Genomic DNA, 20,944 nt, shown 5'->3' on the forward strand with positions numbered 1-20,944 from the left:
TTCTCTTAATAGTTGAAGGTACAAACTCTTTTCTCATGCAAGATTTTAATTCAAACCAATTATGAATGGGAGATTTTCTACCTATCCTAACATGATATTGTCTCTCATCCCACCACTCTCTTACTTGCATTTCAAATCTAGATGTGTAGAGACTAAGGACATAAGATTCACTATTGCTAGAATGAAAATAGGATTCAGGTTTACTTTTTCTAGCAATAAATGGATGCATGTCATTAATGTCCTTTTCCCAAGCTAGGTATGTCAATGCACCAATATCCGCACCAAAGTATGGAATATTTGCCCTAGCTTGTTTATACAATTCACCCTCAATCCGATCAAATTCATGAAAGGAACAAGTCCTTCTTCTAGCTTCATCAAGTTTTCTTTTAATTTCTTTGAAACTAATGGATTGATCAAAACTAGAAGACCAAGAGGACCTATATGAACAAGAAGACGGATAGGAAGTATAACAAGACATCAAAAACTTTTTTTTTTTTTTTGATTTTTGTGAAGGATTTCTAGAAAGATTCTAGAGGTAAAATCAACCAAATAGCTCCCAGGAAGGAGAGGTGAGTCACAAATGGACAAGCTTAAGAACCTTGTCCTTCCTAGCCAGAGTGTCTTTGGTTGTTTCTTACCTTAGTGTCTAGGTAGAAATCTTTCAAAACTTTTAAATGCAAGAATGATATGCACCTAGAAACCAAATGAAGGTTTATCTAAATGAAACGCGCTCCTAAGTACCACGGAGACTTAAAACATAAAAGTCAACAAGCAATGTAAAGTAAAGCAAATGGAAATGAATGAGACACGGCCCTAAGTGAAAGTGCAAGTGACACTTGGAGCCACTTGACACACTTTCACACTAAGAAGTGGAAACTAACCTATTACAATGTTTGATGGTGCACTTGGAATTGCTTGAAAAGCATTTTTCCAAGTCACTTTAAGTTGAAAATGAACACAAAATTGAAAGATTTACAAAGGTTCCGTGATACTAAGCCAAAATTACAAGTAAAATTTTTACAAAAGTAGCAAAGCCAAGTGTGGATGCTATTTCACAAAGTGCTGGTCCAAAATCATGAGCAAAAAGGTGGTATGGTTGCTGAAACTACTGCTGAAATTGGAGCTGGAACAGCAAGAAAAAACTGCACTTGGAGTCCAAGCTTGTGGCCCTTTTAACACCTCATCCACTTCCTAAGATGCTACCCCCTTGGATCAAGGAATCTGAGGTAAAACAGCTGCACCAATTCGTCACAGCACCCAAAACCAACACCAAACTGTCAACAAAAACCAGCTGCTGTACCAGAAATTTAATTTTCGCAGTACAGATTTTGGGCACAAAGTAGAAGGCAAACAAGTTGAATTCAAGTGAATTTAAGCTTGGAATAACAGAAGGGACACAAAAGGAACCTAGGAGAGGCACTAGAATAGATTAAACAAGCAAGAAAAGACTCAAAACAGTGATGAAATTGTGTGCTTCGAAACTGTTTGATAAAACTCAAAACTGTTTGATGAAATGCCACAAAGAGATGATGTTTTGGTGTTTTCTGGTTTTTGACCTTTCAAATCTGGATTGCAGGGTTTAAATTAAATTGCTTTTTATGATTACTATACACTTGGATAAGCATATAAATGTATTTGGAAACTTAAACCCAGCTTTTGCCAATCCAAAAATGAAAATTAGAATATGACTAATGCCAAACAACAAAGAAATTGTGACTGCACCAGAAACAAATGCTGGAAAAATGGAAACAGCAGTGATCAACTTGAATGCTACTGTGGTTAATGCTTAATTGATAGTTCCAGCAAGTTTATATTATGAAATTGAATGTGTGCAATCACTTAAGCAGCAAAGAAAGTAACCACAACAAAATATCACTAGTTCACTTCCCAAAATTGAACAAATTTGATGGATTAATGAGTGATTCTGCATAAACACTTTTGGAAACAAAATTTGATGTTTGGGGCAACTTTGTATCATCAAATTAAAGATGTTTAAACACTGAAACAGCAAAGAATCATACTGCAGCAGAAAATCACTAGTGCACTTCCAAATTTAGGTAAAATTGATGGTTTAGGAAGTGATTTTGCACAATGGTTCAAAAGTGACCAAATGAACAGTTCACACAGGTTTCAAATGGTAAAATACACTTGCACATATGTTTAAACTGCACAGAAACAACCAGAGTCACCAAATCACCTCTGTTGTAGCAAAATTTGCAGCAAAATAGGGTGGTTTAAAGAAGAAATCTGCATATAGGCTTCTTAATGACCATTTGAAAACTGCACACAAGTTTCAAATGACAACATACACTTGCTCAATTGTTCATAATGCATAGAAACAGCCAGATGCTCCAAATCACAGGTTGAGTTGCTAATTATGCAGAAATTTGAAGCAAATCTGAACCAGAATTAAAAAATCAGTGGAAGCAAAGCTGGATGGTTCAAGAAACATGTAGGAAAAGTCCTAAGCAACTAAATCTAGCTTGGAAATGTGAACTAGCAGATTTAAAATGGCCTAAAACACGACAAGGATTACAGCACGGTGCAAAGCTGGACAAATACTGTGACAACACTGTTTTATTGAAATTTGAATAAACTCATATATGATTTTCACAAAACAGTGGTTAATCTGAGTTGATACAACTTTAAACATGTGTAGAAACTTCAAATAAACATGCACCAAGGTTCAGAGACAAAAATCTGGACAGAAACAGCTTGCACAGATTAAAACATATTTGAATATTTGATGCTGAAGTTGCCAACAGTTTTGGATGAACTCAACCACTCATTTTTTGGAATTATGCACTTTACAGGAATTATGAGGATTTGAGAAATGGTTAAACACATCAAACAACTTATGCAAAGCTTCAGAATCAGAAAAACTTAGCCAACACAGATTATAGAAGATTAAACCAGAAAATGAGTTGTTGTGCAGAGTTGGCTACTGGAAAACAAAGCTTGCATTGCTTTTAGCTCCAATGATCAAAACTGGACATGATGCCATTGCTTATATGATCAACATATAGCTAGCAAAGGCACTGGACTCAATCAACAACGAAGAAATAAAGTTGGAACAGATTTAAACACTTGACAGCATGAAAACGGCAAAAACATTTGCACAAGACTTGATAGAAACTGAAATTGATTTATAAAGCTTGATTTGAACTCAAACAAACAAAGTGCACCGATTAAAATGAAGAACAAACACTAAGGAACAGTGAATGAACACAAACATCCACAACAAACACGAAATGAAACCACAAAAGTGAGGAAAAAAAAATCAAACAGTGACAAAACTGGAACAGCACATGACGGAAGTGAAAGATGAATGAAAACGTGACTTATCTCTTGGAGACTTGCGCGGAAGACCTGGCTCTTGATGCCAAATGATGGAAGCAGCTTCACTCTTCAAGAATGAGCAACTTCTCGGACCAGAGGTGGCAACAGAATTGGAAAACGCAGACGCAGTTGGAGGCGCACGGAAGGTGTTTGATGAATTATCTGGTGCGGTTTTGGAGTGTGTAGGCAGAGGTTCTAGCTCAGACGGCCTTCCAAGAGGGAAGGAAGCTAGAGATAAGTGTGCTAAGAAGGCACAAGTCAGTGAACTTGAAGAAGAAGTGGCTGGAACCAATTCAACAGCATTTCTTTATACAATTCAAGTTACATTTACAAGTGATTTGACATCTCTTTTATAGATGAAAAGAAACGTGCCTAGCAAGCTACTGGACATATTAGCAATGTACATGAAGCTCTATAAGAAGTGTGCAGGAGAAGCTATACAGCTGGCCACATGTTCCATACGGTAAACATTGAAAACATGCTTTAAAAGAAAGTGGAAACGCTGGTTTGCTTGGTTGGCCGTATGCTGTATATCAGCTTTGCTTTTCCAATCCAAAAAGCACTTCTTTACCTCCTTTGCTTCCCTTTGCTCACCAAGCTTCTTTGGTTGATTGGCTATGGTTTTCCACTCTTATTAGTGACCTACAAAACAAGGTAAATGTATTTAGTTAAAGAGAACATTCTAAGACTTAGAAAGAAAAGATTAAGTCCTTTATTCAACTTCCCTTTCTTGGTCTTAGAGTAAAGTTGATACTTCTTTGGATGGGAAGTCCCTAAAGGGGTTTCCATCAGGTATATTTTGATTAAAAAATAAAAGTTTTGGAGTTGGTGTTCTGGAACTCAAAAATCCACACCTAGCCACAACCATCTTCTTCCATCTATGTTCACAGTTGTGCTAGTTCGTGAGCTTCTTGATGCGAACATTTTCATGTCTTCTTGGATAACAATAACACTATAGATGGGGACGTATTGCACCACCACCTGCATCCAACCTCTGGAGCAGCACAAGAGTGTCATCAACCAAGAGAGGTGCTTCTGTTTGGGGAAAATCTTCTTCGACAAGACCAAATCGGGGAGGCAAAAACAAGGCATTTACAAACTTGGTCATTGGTGATGGTGAATCTTTTACAACATGGGGATTTAGTGGCAAAGAAAGAAGAATGGAACTAGGGGTTTAAGGATTGCAATTTTGAGAAAAGGAAACAGATATTGATTTGCTGGGAAACACTATTATGAGGAAACAAATATTAGACTCCTAATTTTCAATCCAGCTTACTTATAATTGATTAATTTAGATTGAATATGTGGTGATGAATCGGGTTGGTTCATCAATCCATATTGTTTAATTAAATTATTTATTATTTTATGTTTTAATATTATTAATTAATTTTTTTTATTGTAGGGTAAATGAGAATATAAGAAAAGATGTTTCAATAAACTTAAATATTATAAATATATCCATTCAAAACTTTAATCTTATAAATGCATAAGTGAACACAAAATTATCAATATTATAAACTTATTTATTTTCTTTTTGATTTGCCTTTGAATTATACTTGAGTTGTATGTTAATTTTTTATTTTGAATTGTTTCTCGAGTTTAACATCATTTTAGAGTGAAATTATTTAAATTTGAATTACAAACAAATTATAATTTTTTTGAACTAAAAAAAACTTATAATTAAGAGAGCTAGTAAGTCAATCCATTTAACCTCAAACCCGTTGTGGACTGAGCCGGGTTAAAAAAATTTTGACTCGATAAAAAATTACCCGGATTGGGCCGACTCACTAAGTGGTCAATCCGTGTTGGACTGGATGACTCGTTTTGACAGCACTATCTATTATCCAAATCATAAAATCAACCCATTTAGCGTTTTTTTAGCTTTTCTTCATGCTTACATGTTTCATTTCAATTATATTTAAGGTATTTCAATGTCACTTGTTTATCCTTATACACCTTTAACTTATAAAAAATCATAAACCCTAAACCATGAATCATAAACCATAAACCCAATATCCTAAACCCTACACCATAACCCTAAACCCAAAACTCAAAACCCTAAATCCTAAACCCAAAACTCAAAACTCTAAACCCAAAACCATAAACCATAAACCCTAAATCATAAACCCTAATCCCTAAACCCTAGACCATAAACCTTGAACCCAATACCTTAAACCCGAAACCCTAAACCATAAACACAATACCCTAAACCCTAACCTTAAACCCTAAACCTTAAATCCAAAACCATAAACCTTAAACAATAAACCCTAAACCAAATACCTTAAACCTTAAACCCTAAACCATAAACGCTAAACACAAATCCCTAAACCCAAAACCCTAAACCTATACCCAAACCCTATACCCAAAACACTAAACACAATATCATAAACCATAAACCATAAACCCTACACCATAAACCCTACACCATAAACCCTAAACCCTAAACCACAAACCCTAAACCCTAAACACAAAACCCTAAACCTTAAACCTCAATCCCTAAACCATAAACCATAAACTATAAACCATAAACCCTAAATCCCAAATCGTAAACCCTAAACCATAATCCTTAAACCCTAAACCATAACCCCTAAACCATAAACTCTAAATCCTAAACCCTAAACCATAAACCTTAAACCCAAAACCATAAACCATAAACCCTAACCCGTAAACCCTAAACCATAAACCCTAAACGCTAACTCATAAACTCTAAACCTTAAACCCTAAACCTTAAACACTAAACCCTAAACTCTAAACTATAAACCCTAAACCCTACCCTAAACCTCAAACCCAATACCCTAAGCCCTAAACTCTAAACCCTAAGCACTACAACTTAAACCATAAACCCTAAATCACAAACCCTAAACCCTAAACCTTAAACCCTAAAGCATAAACCATAAACTCTAAACCCTAAACCCAATATCCTAAACCCAATACCCTAAACCTTAAACCTTATACCCTAAAACCTAAACCATATACCCTAAACCATAAACCATAAATCGTAAACCATAAACCCTAAACCATAAACCCTAAACTCTAAACCCAATACCCTAAACCTAATACCCTAAACCCAATACCATAAACCTTAAACCCTAAAACCTAAACCATATACCCTAAACCATAAACCCTAAACCATAAACTATAAATCATAAACCCTAAACTCTAAAACCAGTACCCTAAACCTAATACCCTAAACCCAATACCATAAATCATAGACCCTAGACCATATACCCTAGACCCTAACCCCAATACCCTAAACCCTAGACCCTAAATCCTAACCCCCAAACCTCAAACCTCATACCTGAAACCCCATACCCTAAACCATAAACCTTAATCCTTAAACCGTAAACCATAAACCCTACGCATTAACCCGTAAGCCCTAAACCCTAAGCCCCAAACCCTAAGCTCTAAACCATGAGCCCTAAACCTATACCCTAATTGTATACCTCAAACCTTAAACCCCAAACCCTAAACACTAAACCCTAAATTCTAAATATACATTTTTATTTTTTATTATATTTAAATGTTTCATCATTAAATATTATTTAACATGTTTTAAAATTAATCTTTGAAATAATGAGTTGAATCTATTATACTTTTATAAATATAAATATATAATTATCTAATTCAAACAACTCTTTTATCTCAATTAAATTTATATTAATTATAAATTTATACTTTTTAATATTTAAAGCAAAAATTTTCCAACTAATTTTTTAATTTATACAACTAATAATAAATTTTAAATTTTTATTAACATACCTTATATTTTAATATTGTTATAAATAATTAAATTATAATTAATACAATTTGAAACTCTTTCTTTAATTTTTTTAAATGTGCTTTTTAGTTATTTTTTAAATATTTATTTTTTATGAAGAATAATTAAAATATAATGTAATTACTTTCCTTTTTTATATAAATCATTATTAACAATAATAATTTATATTACAAAATAAATTAAATAATGTCAATGAATATTTGTAGCATCCCAATTTAGTAATATAAGACCACTAAAATGAACATTACATGGATAATGATATAACAAGCACTACAAATATACTATAAATAAAATTCTTCACTTGAAGAATAAAAATACAACCTAAACTGCAAGCTTCACTCCCAACCTCCCGCTGAGTCAACTGAAAGATTGTATTCCTAAGCTCACACCATTAAGGTGATCATCGCAAAAGAGAAACAACACACAACAGACAACACAAAAACAAAAACAAGGGTAAAACTGACAATACTCCCAGACCTCAACAATTCGCTCAGCGCACACCATTCGCTAAGCAAAATTCCTCTGACAACAAACCAAACTTTTGACCTTTCGCTGAGCAAATCCATTCATTCAGCGAGTCTGCATAATTCTGCAGCACGAAAACTGCAGAATTATCACCCCAAACTGCCCTAAACCAATTTGATATAATTTTCCCAACTTCTAACCTTCTTAAATTGTGTTATACATTCAAATATACTCAACCAAGGGTGTTTAAACTCTTCTAACATCAATCTAAACAAGTAACCTCAAGATCTTTCCCAAAAACTTACAAAAATTCAACTTAGAGACTCAAATTGAATTTGGCTATTTGTGGCATAATTCCAAACAACTTAGGGACTCTAACAAGTCCCAAATGACTTACCAAGACTTTCCAAACTGACCCTTTGCACACAAAACTTCAAACTCAAGTTTTCACTACCCCACTTCCTCCAAATTGAGTTCTAACACAAGTAGAACTCTACCTCATTACCAATACACTCTACTCCCAATTCTCTAACATTCCAAATGTTAAACAAAATCCAAATCAGTTCATAAACAACCTCAATTCCACTAATTCAGTTCAACAACCCTTTCTCACCTTTTTTACTATCTTAAACCTTTATTTTATACCAAACCACCAACAACCAAGATTACTCTTCTATATAAGATTCCCATTTTGGTACAATTCAGCTCAAGAACATCAACTATGACATCATAACACATATAACAAATTCCACACATTATCAACATCAATCAACATACAAAGCATGCATTCATCCAATTTCTACCTACAAAATCACACTTTTCAACTTAAACAACTTATTTATAATAACTCTCAAATTCACACAACATATTACAAATTTCAAAAGAGCTAACTAGTTTCCCTTACCTCTCAAAGAAACTGCCCAACTCTAAAAACCCTCCGCCGATTACTTAAACCGTAAGGAATACCTAGACGAACCTAGGAAACACCAAATTGAAAACGGATAGAGTCCTTAGAACTCTAGATAAATCAAGAACGTATAGGAGATGCATGATTTCACATGCAACGGTATTAAATTTCTCTAAAACAGATTTGGAAACAGAAGGGGAAAAAGGGAGTCGAAATTTACTTGCTCTATTGAAGAAACAGTTAGATTTGTAGACCTTGTTGTCATGGTCGATTAGATACCTCCTGATCCTCAAAGAAATGACTCAAAAGTTAGAACTCTTATAGAGAAGGTAGAGAACCTAGAAAAGTGGTTTCTAGAGACATGATACGTTTTAAAATAGTCAAACTCGTTTATAACAAACTTATTTATAATAAAACCGTATAATATTATTTAAGTTTTTAAAATTTTATTCATTATTTTAAAATATTTTATTATATATTTTTCTTCACTAAATTCTTATTTTGCAGATTTGAAAAAAAGAAAAATCAAATCGAAAATCCGTTTTGAGATAACTGAATTTCGACCCATGAAATGGAATTCTAAACCCGTCAACTTTGATAAATAAAATAGAATTGAGTTTAATTAGGTCAGTTATTTTTAAAAAATATTATTACAGGAATTTTTTTTTCTAAAAATCAGATTGTTAAAACCCGCAGCGGGCTGCTACCGCCGTACCTGTTAGGGTTTTGTTAAAAGAACTCCAAAGGCGTTGCGACGGTGAACGCAGCAGCAACTAGGGTTTGTGTTTGGGAATGGAGGAGGAGCAGGCGTCCCAGGTGGGTCGGTCTCTGATCAAGCAGCTGGCGTGCTGTAACAAAACCACCAGAGAGAAAACTCTTCGCCTCCTCCTCAAATCGTGGCTTCCTTCGCAGTCACAACCCCTCTCAAACGACGACGCCAAGAAGCTCTGGAAGGGACTTTTCTACTGCATGTGGCACTCCGACAAGCCCCTCGTCCAAGCCGACCTTGTCGATCGCTTATCATCTCTTCTCCTGTCCCTCCACCTCCCTCTCGCCGTCCAGTACTTTTCCATCTTCCTTCTCACCATGCGCCGCGAGTGGTCCGGAATCGATGCCCTTCGACTCGACAAGTTCTACCTTCTCATCCGCAGGTTCGTCTCCAAGTTCTTCTCTCTACTGAAAACCAATTCCTGGGATCTCCAACTTGTGGAGAGCTTAATGGGTGTTTTCGACGAGGGGACTTTCTCCGCTCAGGAGAGTAAGGCCCACGGCAACGGTGTTAATTACCACATTGCCACTGTTTTTCTTGAGGAGCTTCGCTCTTTTCTACCACTTAAGCAGCAGGTTCTGGAAGTGTTGTTGAAGCCGTTTATTTCCGCTTTGGGGAGGGTCCACGATAAGGTGTTGGTGGGCAAGATTAGGTCTGGCGTGTTTGGTTTGTTGCTTAAGAATGGGAAAGCGTTGTTGGGGGTTAAGAAGAGTGGGGACGAGATTGCTGATTCTAGTGACGAGGTTGTCGTTCTTGGAACTGTTGCCTTGACTATGGGGTTTTCCGGGAGGTTATATGAAATGGGTTCTTCTGCTGAGTGCTGGCAGGGAAATAGGAAGGTGCTGTTTGCGCTGCATTCTGAGTTTTTGAAGTTGGAGAAGGAGGCTGTGAATTCGGGGGTTCAGATCCTGATTCCTGATGTTGTTGATGAAGAGGAAGTGCCGGAATTGGTTCCATTAGGGCCCGCAGAGGTTGTTGGTAATGGTGAAGTGTTGAAGAAGTGTGAGAAGGTTAAGGAGGTGAATGTTAATGGGGGCGAGAGTACGGAGAGGAGGAGGAAGAAGAAGAAGAAGAAGGGTGATTCGTCTGATCTCGCTGGTGCTGCGCAGAGTGGCAAGGAGAATGTGGCTAGTGAGAATGGTGATAATGCTAATGATGGAAACGCGATGATGTTCAGTGACACTGTGATTGCTAACCTGCAAAAGCAGTTTGAGAAAGTGGCTGAGGAGACGGGTTTGGATGAAGAAGCTGCAAGTGTGTCTGAATCGCCTGAGGTTGTGTCTGCTACCTCCAAAACTGTGTCTAAGAAGAGGAAGAGGACAAAGAGTTTGAAAGGGAAGGCCTCCCAGGATTCAGCTGATTTGAATGGCGTTGTTGGTAAAGAGAGTGCCGTGGCAAAGAGTGGAGAAAAGAGTGCAAAGAAGGTAAGATTTTCAATGAAAAATAACTTGGTGTGGAAACCACACAGTCCTTTACCTCCTCAGAGTTTGAGGTTGCCTCCCTCTGCGACACCCAGAGGAAGTGCACTCAAAAAGGGTGTGCCTCCGGGTCCCATCAGGGAGATGCCACCTCCTATGAAAAAGCAAAAAATGAAGAAGGCCAGGAAGGCAATTAAAGGTGTTTCTCCATCTGTCAAACGCCTGAAGAAATTAAAACTGCGTGCTGCATGAATGATTTGATTTCCTGAACCTTGTTAGGGTGTTGTGTTTCCATGTCTTGTTTTTGTCATACAGTTTTAGTTATTTTTATGAAATTTTTGGAAGTTTATTGTGATAATTCATTTCTGCTGCACCAATTGAAAAGCAATTTGTCTTGTAGTTCTGTATTTATCCACAGCTCCTTGCTATGATGTGATGAAAAAACTTTTAAATGCTTGATGATTGCCTTTTGTGTGGCTGAAAATGATAACACTGAGGATATGATTTCTTAAACATTTCCTCTAATTCCTCGCCCTTGAACTGTGGGACTGTCTTCATAGTAGTTTCAACTAATGCTTAGACATCAGTGTGCTATATTTGAGAAGTGTGATAGGATTATTCATTTCAAACCATCACAAAGAATCTCTATAGCTTTTTTGGTGCCAATTTGTAAGATATGGGTAGCAAGTAGAGGATTTGCCTTTCTTTTGATAATGAAAAGAAGGCTTGTGAGTTTTGTATCAGCAGTAGGTGTACCTGCTGATATTTTAAGGCGGATAAGAAGTTGAGAACGATGGTTCATTGTTTTGCACTGTGTTGGAGTCATTAGAGTGATACCTCACTTCTGGTTATTAACAGGCAAGTCTATAGGTTCTTTGACATTGGCGGTGCACTGGTAACATGATGACAATCAACCCGTTCACACCTCGCGTGATGTGTTAAGAAAACAAGGGAGGAATACTAGGCGTTATGGATCTGCGGTACTCAAGCCTCCTGGTGAATTTTTGAGACATTTTGTGAGTTAATTTTGCTATTTTTTTATATGCTTTTCTAATTCTGTTTGTGTACATAATACAGATAGGCCATCGTAGGAAAAAAAAAATATATACTTTTTGGGTTTTCGGTGCAGTAGAACATGAAGTTTTTGACGCAATAAAAGCTTATATCAATTACTTTCGATTCTCTATCGTTGTTCTAGGGCTATTGTTTTATATAAAATTCTCAATGTTGAACTCAATGACCCCCTGTTTAGTTCGTTGCGTTGGTTTTATGGTGGGTGAAGATAGGATCACGTTTGTATGAAACTTGTAATTTTTCTTTTCCTTATAAAACTAGTAAATTTTGTCATGTATGGCCTTTGAAGAGTTGCATTTTGTTAAAGCATGATATTGATTTCATAGTCAAAGTTTGAGTATGGATATGTTCTCTGGGAAAGTCATTCTTTTACATTCCCGTGAAAATTGTTGATTTTCTTTGGGAACGTTGTAACGAATGTAGAGTTCACCTTCGAATCATATGATTTGATAAGGTTTCGATTTCGTTTTCAAGGGCTATTGAGTGGGTTGATTAACTTCCTAAGGTTTTTAGGTTGACTTGTGATTGTAATGACAGCTCATTACCCCAAAGTGGTTTCATGGTACTTTATTTTGTTACGGTGCTGAAAATTAATGGTCTTGACGCAAGCAAATTGACATCAAAGTGCAGTCACTTTTCAAGCATTTAATATAATTCAATTACAGTACCTAATATAAGGTTGTCAATACCGTATATTTTTATTGTCCTTCGATAATAAGTTAGTATATATTTTTAATAATTATTTATTAATTTATAATTTTTCTCTTAATAATTGACACTATAAACATTTACATTAATAATTTTACTTACAAAGCTAACTTGTCATATCTCTTTTTTCTCTTCAGTAGAATATGGTTGATGCATTTTAGGGAATTGATTTAAATTAGTATACGATGTATTTTGATGAAATTAAATTAAATTCTATTTTAACTCGGGCTATTGAGACTGTCAGAAAAATTAGTTAAATTTGAATTCATCTTTTCCTAAAATTTGCGTAATATATATATATATATATATATATATATATATATATATATATATATATATATATATATATATTTAAACCATTTAATTGTTCGTGGGTTTTTTCTATTTTGATCCCCTTCTTATTAGAATCTCTAATTGAGTCCTTAAGGGCCTGTTCTTTTGAGTGGATTTGAGGGGATTTGAGAGAATTTGAAGATAATTTTTTTTGTCGTTTTTTTGAACGAATTTGGAGGTAAATGAGAATGAATTTGAAAATAAAATTTGTGAGAATTAATATAGAATTGTATTGGCGTGACAAATTAAAAAAAATTATTTTCAAATTCATTTTTATTTACTTTCAAATTCGCTCAAAAAAACGACAAAAAAAATTATCTTCAAATCCTCTCAAATCCCCTCAAATCCACTCAAAAGAACAGGCCCTAAAAGTGCTAATTTGAATCAATGGAGTCTCTGCCGTTAAATTTATTTAACGGGGTTAAGTTTGTGCACAGGTTAGAACATTGATGTGGTCATTTTTTGCCACATCACTCATAATATGTCAAAGTCATCTTTTTCAACAGTACAAACCTAATTACCCTAATAATTGTCATCGTAAAGTCGCTGCAAAGCCTTCAGTCTCGCCGTTACCACCTTGCTATGCTGCAACATTGAAGCCATCGTGAGAACGCCAGTATCGCCTTCGTTGCACTGCCACCTTCTTCACGCATCCACCATCTCGTGCCTCAATGTTGAAGGAGTTTAGTGGTCTACGGTGGTAACCCACGACGCCACATTCGTCACTGTGAGGGCACCTGGACCGCCATTGCCAGCTGAGAAGGAACAAAAACGCCAGCCAAGGTGGCGCCGAAGGCGCCAATCGCAATCTCGTCGAGGTGGTACGACACCACCACTCCTCCGACCCTAAGCGACACCATGTCGACATCGTCGGCCACGGCAGCGTCGAACGCGGCGAGAATGAACCCAAGATACTGTGCAGGGGAGAAACAATAGTAGGCTTAGAGTTCCCATTCGAATCAGAAAAGTTTTGTTGTTGGCACAAGGAAGAGATAGCTTGCTGAAGATGAGCCTGAGTTTGCAGCTGAGATTGTGGTGAATGTTGATTCTCTTGATTATTTCCAGAAATCTGCTGATGTTGTGGCTGCTGCGACATCTGGACCTGCACAAAAGCAGTTGTCCTGTTTGGGAAATTCTGCGGTTGTTGAAATTGAAGTATGGAAGCAGAATGCTGTTTGGAAGGATCCAAACCCCTCATCTCCCCAACAACAACAACTGCTTGATACATATCTGTTTGGAAGGATCCAAACCCATCATCTCCTTAAATTGAGTTTCCATCCACACATAAACGAAAGTCTTTGAAATTAATTAGCTAGGATTTTATTTTTAAAAAAAGGTGGACGGTCTCGTTCAACTTCCCGTTGGTGGCCTCGTACCCTTCGGAGAAGTACCTGGCTCTAATGATTTTTCGGTTGCATGAGGTAGCCGGGAAGCTCTTCCCGGCGACGCACTCGCCCTTCCACTTGGCAGGAACAGGCCCCAGGTCACGACCGCTGAAACTCTGGCGCTTCGGCCAGATTCCGGTATCGAATACGCCTATAACGAGATCCGAGCCGAAATCAGTCTCGTGCAGCAACCCGACGCGCCTCAATGAATATTCTTATGGTGGTTCTCATCATCAACAATCCAACAACAAAATCAATATCCATTCTTATAATTTCTCAGTCACTGCAACACTGAAACTGACATCTTTACCTTCTACTTTAATGCCCTTCAACTCCAAGGTATCATTTTTCGTTTACCTTTGGTTCCAATTTTTCAATCGATTCATGTTAAAGAGGGTATCTTTTTTTAAAATTAGCATTAGTTAGAGAAAATTAAAACAAAGAAGGACAATAGGCATGGTAGGAGATTTGGAACCAATGTGAGTGGATTAAAATACAAATTAGAAGAAAAAAGTTAACTGTTTTTGTTGAGAATGTCTTGAAGAAGAACAATTTTGTGGTTTTTGATTTGAATGTTAAATGGGGTTGTTGGGTTTGTTTAGGATAGAGAATTTATGGGCGGATCAGTTTGATCTGAATGTTAAATGGTTCTTCCAGTGTTTCTGACAATGCTTTTGGTGACTCTTTTGATGTGGTGAACTCCATGGCTTATGAGAATCCTCTTCAATCTAAAATGGGTGCCAAGAATTGCTCCAATCTCTTCCGGCAAAAGAGCTCTCCTGTTGGATTTTTCTGCATTGAAAATGGTTTCTGCTCTTGGGAAAGATAATTTTTCTTCATTCACCCACATAAATATTAAATTATTACATTTTACCAAATTCCAGGTCTCACCATGCCACGTTTCAACTTTCACTATGCCACGTCTTAAAAAATAGACACATCAACCTGCCACTTGTGCACAAACTTAACCCCGTTAAGTAAATTTAACGGCAGTGGCTCAATTGATTCAAATTAACACTTTTAAGAACTCAATTGGGAATTCTAATAAGAAGGAGATCAAAATGGAAAAACCCCACCTAAATAGGGACAACTAAAGGATTTAAATATATATATATATATATATATATATATATATATATATATATATATATATATATATATATATATATATATATTATGTGGGTCTTTTTATGCAAGATCTTATTTGAATTTCGTATTACATTATATATGTATAATAAGACTCGTATCTTAAATTTATATCTTTGACTCAGTAGAATAAATGATATACTAGTTTTAAATGTTAATTTAGCTAATTATAATTTAATTTATAGATATTCATGTTTTGGGTGCAATCTTATTATAGCAGAACGGAACAAGAGAGATTAAAGTTTGAAGGCGTAGCAGCGGCTTTACCATACTTATTCCTTCTCGATATTGTTGAGTTCACGCTACTACCTTTCAACCTCTCATTCAACCATACTAGTAGTGTACCACAATAATTTTAAGAAAAAACAATAACTTTCACCATACATAAAAAAAAAAATAGAAAATCAAATATTCGATTAATATAGACAATTATTTTGGAATAAATAATTAATTCAGTCCTATATGTATTTATATATTGTCTTAATTATAATAAAAAACAAATTATAGATCTATGACATTTTTTTTTAATTTTGTTAAGGAAAGAAATTAATCAAGAAGATTAAATAAAACTAATATAATTATTAACTTTTTATACTGAATATGTAAATATTGTTCTTATATGAAATATTTTTGTAATTGTTGTATTAACTTATTTATCCCTTATTTTATTAACGTTTTTCAATATATTTGCACAGTTAGATTATGTAGCACCTTTATTATTTATCTCATATTATTTTACATATTTTATGGTATAAAACTATTTCTATTATAATTGCGTAATTTCAAAAGCATTTTCATTCAATATAATTTTATGAAATAAAAATCTTCAATGGTCGATGTTTACAACCTTTACTGAATTGGTAATATGTATAGATAAAAAATTAAACAAAGACGACAGAAAATAAATCCCACCAGCTAAGCCTTTTACTTAATCAACCTCAATCTAGATTTTTATTGACCCAGCAAAAACATAAAACTTATTCTCATTTTTTAAAGTATGACCGAGTGAAGATAACTTTTATATTTGAATTCATCAAAAATTTATTATTCTTTTATATTATGCTGGAACATTCTGGTTTTTCTTAGATTTTTATTTGACCTCTGACCATTGGAAGAAGAAGATAATGAAAATCAACCTTAATTTATTCTTTTAATCTATAACTCTCCAACAAATTTATTATAACCAAAATTACAACGAATCTCATTTGCACACTATTTCACAGACAATAGGATGCAGATTGAAGTATAAACCAGAGGACCCAACAGTGTTTTTACTAATTTACACAAACATGAAAAAAAAATTGAACTCGCGAGGTGTGAGAGGGTTAGCTTCGTTCTCATGCGATTGTGCATTCAGGAGGAAGACCTTGTGGGAATCGCTTGGTATCTGTGCAGTAGTTGTATATCATGTAGTTCTTTTGCACCCACTGAATTCTGGCTTGCCCTGTTGCATCCATTGATTGCTTCATCCATGATTGGTTTGATGATGGATTGTTAGATGAACAAGATGAGCCTGAAGAAGAAGTCCAAACACATGCTTGAGCATTGAAGTTCCTGTAAGAGGCTGTGAATGGGGCTTGACTCCAATCAGTTTTCACTAAACCTCCTCTTGTGGCCCAGTCATCAGCATTCCAAAGGCTTGAATATATCCTCATGGCTTGGTTTTTGGGAAAAGAAACCCCTTTTGATTCAAGATTCTTGAATTCCCTTATGGGTGTCCCATCCACAGAGAATCTAACATGAGAATAACAAGAAAAGGTTAATCATAAATTATTACAGCAGCTTCTGGTTTTTGTTTATTTAGCTTCTCAAACAGATATATAGTGTAAGAAAGATATCTGTCATTCAAGGATGAATATCTTTGTTAAGTACTTTTTTTTTTTTAATTTTATAGTACTTATTTTAAAATCTGTATCTAACAACAGTTTTATCTTTGATTCTTAAATTAAAAACTAGGATATAGTTTGCATGTTTTTTGTAAGTAGGACATAAAGAGAGAAAAGAGATATGCATGTATTTTTACATGATGCTCTGAGGATTCCAAAGAATGGAATATGTGTGGAAGTCTTTGGTGGGGTCGAACCACAGATAGAACTGTTGTTCCCTGTTACCTTTCCCTTGTGTGAATACATTTGTATGAAGAATATAAGGATCACCACTCAAGTTGCCCAGAAATTCAAAATCTATTTCATCATGAACATTTCCAAGAGAAGATAGCTGCAGCAAGCAAGTATATAGTTAATATCTTTCTTTATATGTATAATACCAAGTTTGCACTGATCTCATGCAAAATATTCAACACATGTAGCTGATGATGTGGTAAAACCAATAAAGAGTTATATTAATTAATGAAGAACAGCATGAAAGTTAGGACACTTACATAATAAGCTGTGACTGTGCCTGCAGAGTTACCAGGAACGAGCTTTAGCTGCATGTCAATTTTTCCAAACAAGTATTCATTCCTGGAACGAAATCCAGAGCCAGAGGCCTTGTCTAGGGACAGAGTGAGAAGTTCTCCATTGTTGAGGATTTTGGCACGACCATCACCCCAAGTTATCTCAAAGTCTTGGTTGAAGTTACCAGCAGAGACCGCAACCACATAGCCTAGGAAAAGAAGGGCAAGAAATATCTTATTTGTCATTCCAAGAAGTGGTGCCTAAGTTTGGTTTTAATTAATTTGGTTGGAAAATGTTGAGCAAGAGAAAGAGGGGCAGAAAAGGCCAAGAGAAAAAGTATCTGGTGAGGGTGGTAGTGCATGCAAAGTTATCAAACTATATATAGGGAGTGCTTTTAAGAGGAGGCAATTATGGTCATTGGGTTTTTGGAGGTGGTGGAAGTGGTTGGGAAAAAATTACAAACGTGTAGAGTGCAATAGGGTTGACTTGTCTTTGATGAGGGCTAGCTTCGTGTGGGACCATGACAGCTAATGAGGGCTGATATGTATATCCAAATGTTCTCCAATTATATGGGTCCTAAACCCAAAGCAGTTTTTATTACTACTATAAATTGAATGTACACATAATTGCACTTGAAAACTTTGGTTTTCAAACCTCAAATCAAATGGCAGCTGTCTAGGTTATGGTGCTGGTATTGTTTTAGTTAATAGTTCCACAGAATCTACTAATTACTAGGTACTAATATTAAATAATGGTTCCTTTTCTGCCAGTTGGAAGAAGTAGTACTGCCTCAATTAACACCTTTTTATCTAAATCAAATTTGTTTGGATTTGGTGAGACTAATAACTTTATCCCAAAATCAGAACATACATGATTTGAGATACACAAAGCTTTTGGGAGATGATCCCTGTTATTGTCAATTGATAAAGTGAAATTTAGATAACAGTTAGGCCACTAGCTAAGATTTCAGAGCAAATTAACTAAGAAAAATAATGAGTTTTGAAAAGTGGTATTGGTATTATGTCATAAAGTTTTAGAATAAGTGATGGTATGGGTAAATTTGAAATAATGGTAAGTGTGAAGAGGGTTATTTTTTGGACTGAAACAGTTGTTGAATGGTGGATATTGATTGGAGTATAAAAGGAATCACTGGAGCATTATGGACTTTGGAGTTAATATATTTAAGAGGCTGGAGAAGGTAGAGAAATGAGTTGTTACTTGTTTAATCATGCAAGCTTTCTGCCAAAAATGGGTCTTTCGTGGGTCAAATGTTGCTTTCGTGCATAGCTGGTTATGAAGGTAGTAAAATGTATTTATGAGAAGTGGAATATGGCATCCGCTTCCTTAGCCTTAGACCAATTGCTTCTTCTCTAATGTTCTTGTCAAATTCTGATTTAATCAACTTGTCTTTTTTCATTTTATTTTACCTTCTCAATCAAGGCACTCATTTCAAATGCTTATTTTTAAAATAGATATATTAGACACACAAATAGAAAACAGAAGTTTACTTAGTTTATTAAAAAAATACAGCACAAACAAACCTTCTAAAAGAGTTATCTTGTAATTTAAATATTGTCTTGTGATATACCTTGAGATTTATCAAATATACTCTTTTATACTAGAAAGGCTTGTTTTTTTTTTTTTTAATAATTATGAATTATTATACAATTAAGATTTTTAATTTTAATGTCATCTGTTGAATCTATCAAGAAGAAGATTCACTGAGGAGACACAATCATCAATAAAATCTGAGTTCATATAAAAGATTGACACCACTCTTTATCTAAAACCTTAAAGACAATGAGTTAATAAGTCTTTCATATATTCCTACCCAATGTGAGACTTTGACTCACTTGAATTTCCAACAATAAGAAACAAAATTATATTATGACTTCACTCACTATAAATTAATGGATTAAATAAATTAACTCTCTGGATATTTTATTCTTATAATTTATTTTATAGATCAAAATAAATGTACTCGATTCATTTTTGTATAATCATACAATTAAAACATTTTTTTTAATTATTATTATAGATACACTTGTTAAAAATTGTAATATAACTTAAATAATTTAATAAATACATAAATTATCCGAATTGAATCTATTTAATTCTTAAATGAATTAACTTCAATTCAATCTATATTTAAAATGAAAAATCTTTTTCAAATCAATCCTATTCGAACTTTTAGTAAAAGAGATTGGTTCAAAAATTTAAACTTATTTTAATATTTTTAAATAATATTAAATTTCTAGATATTTAAATTTAAAATCACTTTTATGTTTTTTATTCTTTTAAATAAGATCACATATAAGTTACTTTATTATTTTTTATTATTTAATTTTAATAAAATTGGACATATATATTATGATAATATAAAACTATAATTCAACCATTCAATCAACCAACTTTACTTTTTATAAAAAAATAATAATTTCACACTGGTAAAAGTTAGACTTATATATATATATATATATATATATATATATATATATATATATTTCAGCCAATAAAAAAAATAGAAATATACTTGGATCTCTCCAAAATAAAATTAAAAATCCTAAAAGTAAATTCGAGTCACGTTTGAAATGGCAATAAAAGGATTGCTGGGTCATTTCAAATGCATCGAATATGTACAAAGAAAATGGGCAATATTAGGTTCTGTGACACTAATGGCATGGACTATAGAGAAGAGAGGACCACAAGGAAAAGGTGCTTCCATTTTAATTTTGTGCATCATATTCTTTATACTTCTCAAATAGTTTTTTAGTAAATTGTAATGATTTTTCCCTTTCTTAAGAGGAAATGATCATCTTTGCCGTGCCCAGATGTTATAATCTCTTCTAACTATCTTTCTAATAAATAATCATCTGATCAACTAATTAATAATTCCGCACCACCACAGTCAAATCATCTAAATTTAACATCACAATTTTCAAAATTAATATTTGAGATTACATGTTTAGAATTAATATGTCTGGAAAAAAGATCTAGTCAACGAAAATTAAGAAGAGATTGAGATAAAAAAATATATTTTATTCTTAATATTGTATGTGACTGAAGATTTCTCAACTTTATCAATTTTAGTTTTTAAGTAAGTTACTTAAAATATTAACAAGATCATCATTGGATATTTTGTGAAGGATAATTGAATACTAAAAATTAAACTATTCAAGAGATATATTCAATATTCATTAATGAGTGTTAAATACTAAGTACCAAA

The 20,944-nt window shown here is 34.3% G+C and overlaps 2 protein-coding genes across 4 annotated transcripts; one reads left to right on the plus strand and one right to left on the minus strand.

The window, feature by feature from the left end:
* Positions 1-9,117: 9,117 nt before the first annotated feature.
* Positions 9,118-11,913, plus strand: LOC108322726 (uncharacterized). 3 transcript variants are annotated; one of them, XM_017554941.2, is made up of 2 exons: positions 9,118-10,682; positions 11,535-11,913. In XM_017554941.2, exons 1-2 carry the CDS (start codon positions 9,282-9,284, stop codon positions 11,544-11,546), a joined length of 1,413 nt encoding a protein of 470 aa, XP_017410430.1. In that variant the 5' UTR covers positions 9,118-9,281; the 3' UTR covers positions 11,547-11,913. The 3 variants fall into 3 exon arrangements, with proteins under 3 accessions (XP_017410430.1, XP_017410429.1, XP_017410428.1); XM_017554940.2 differs by having other exon boundaries at positions 9,124-10,875; XM_017554939.2 differs by lacking the exon at positions 11,535-11,913 and having other exon boundaries at positions 9,124-11,190.
* Positions 11,914-16,444: 4,531 nt separating this feature from the next.
* Positions 16,445-18,082, minus strand: LOC108322731 (probable xyloglucan endotransglucosylase/hydrolase protein 23). The gene is made up of 3 exons (XM_017554945.2): positions 17,703-18,082; positions 17,346-17,539; positions 16,445-17,056 (listed from the first exon to the last, which is right to left on the minus strand). The coding sequence occupies exons 1-3, from the start codon at positions 17,961-17,963 to the stop codon at positions 16,660-16,662; spliced, it is 852 nt and encodes a 283-aa protein (XP_017410434.1). The 5' UTR covers positions 17,964-18,082; the 3' UTR covers positions 16,445-16,659.
* Between the last annotated feature and the right edge of the window lie 2,862 nt (positions 18,083-20,944).

This window comes from Vigna angularis, chromosome 1, assembly GCF_016808095.1.
Source record: "Vigna angularis cultivar LongXiaoDou No.4 chromosome 1, ASM1680809v1, whole genome shotgun sequence".
Taxonomy (NCBI): Eukaryota; Viridiplantae; Streptophyta; class Magnoliopsida; order Fabales; family Fabaceae; genus Vigna; species Vigna angularis.

Bases quoted from the DNA above. Each gene is read 5' to 3' on its own strand.
- LOC108322726 (XM_017554939.2), top strand. From the start codon at position 9,282: ATGGAGGAGGAGCAGGCGTCCCAGGTGGGTCGGTCTCTGATCAAGCAG.
- LOC108322731 (XM_017554945.2), bottom strand. From the start codon at position 17,963: ATGACAAATAAGATATTTCTTGCCCTTCTTTTCCTAGGCTATGTGGTT. The intron at 17,540-17,702 runs GTAAGTGTCCTA...TGCTTGCTGCAG, and splicing joins GCACAGTCACAGCTTATTAT to CTATCTTCTCTTGGAAATGT. The intron at 17,057-17,345 runs GTAAAAATACAT...TTCTCATGTTAG, and splicing joins TGGAATCCTCAGAGCATCAT to ATTCTCTGTGGATGGGACAC.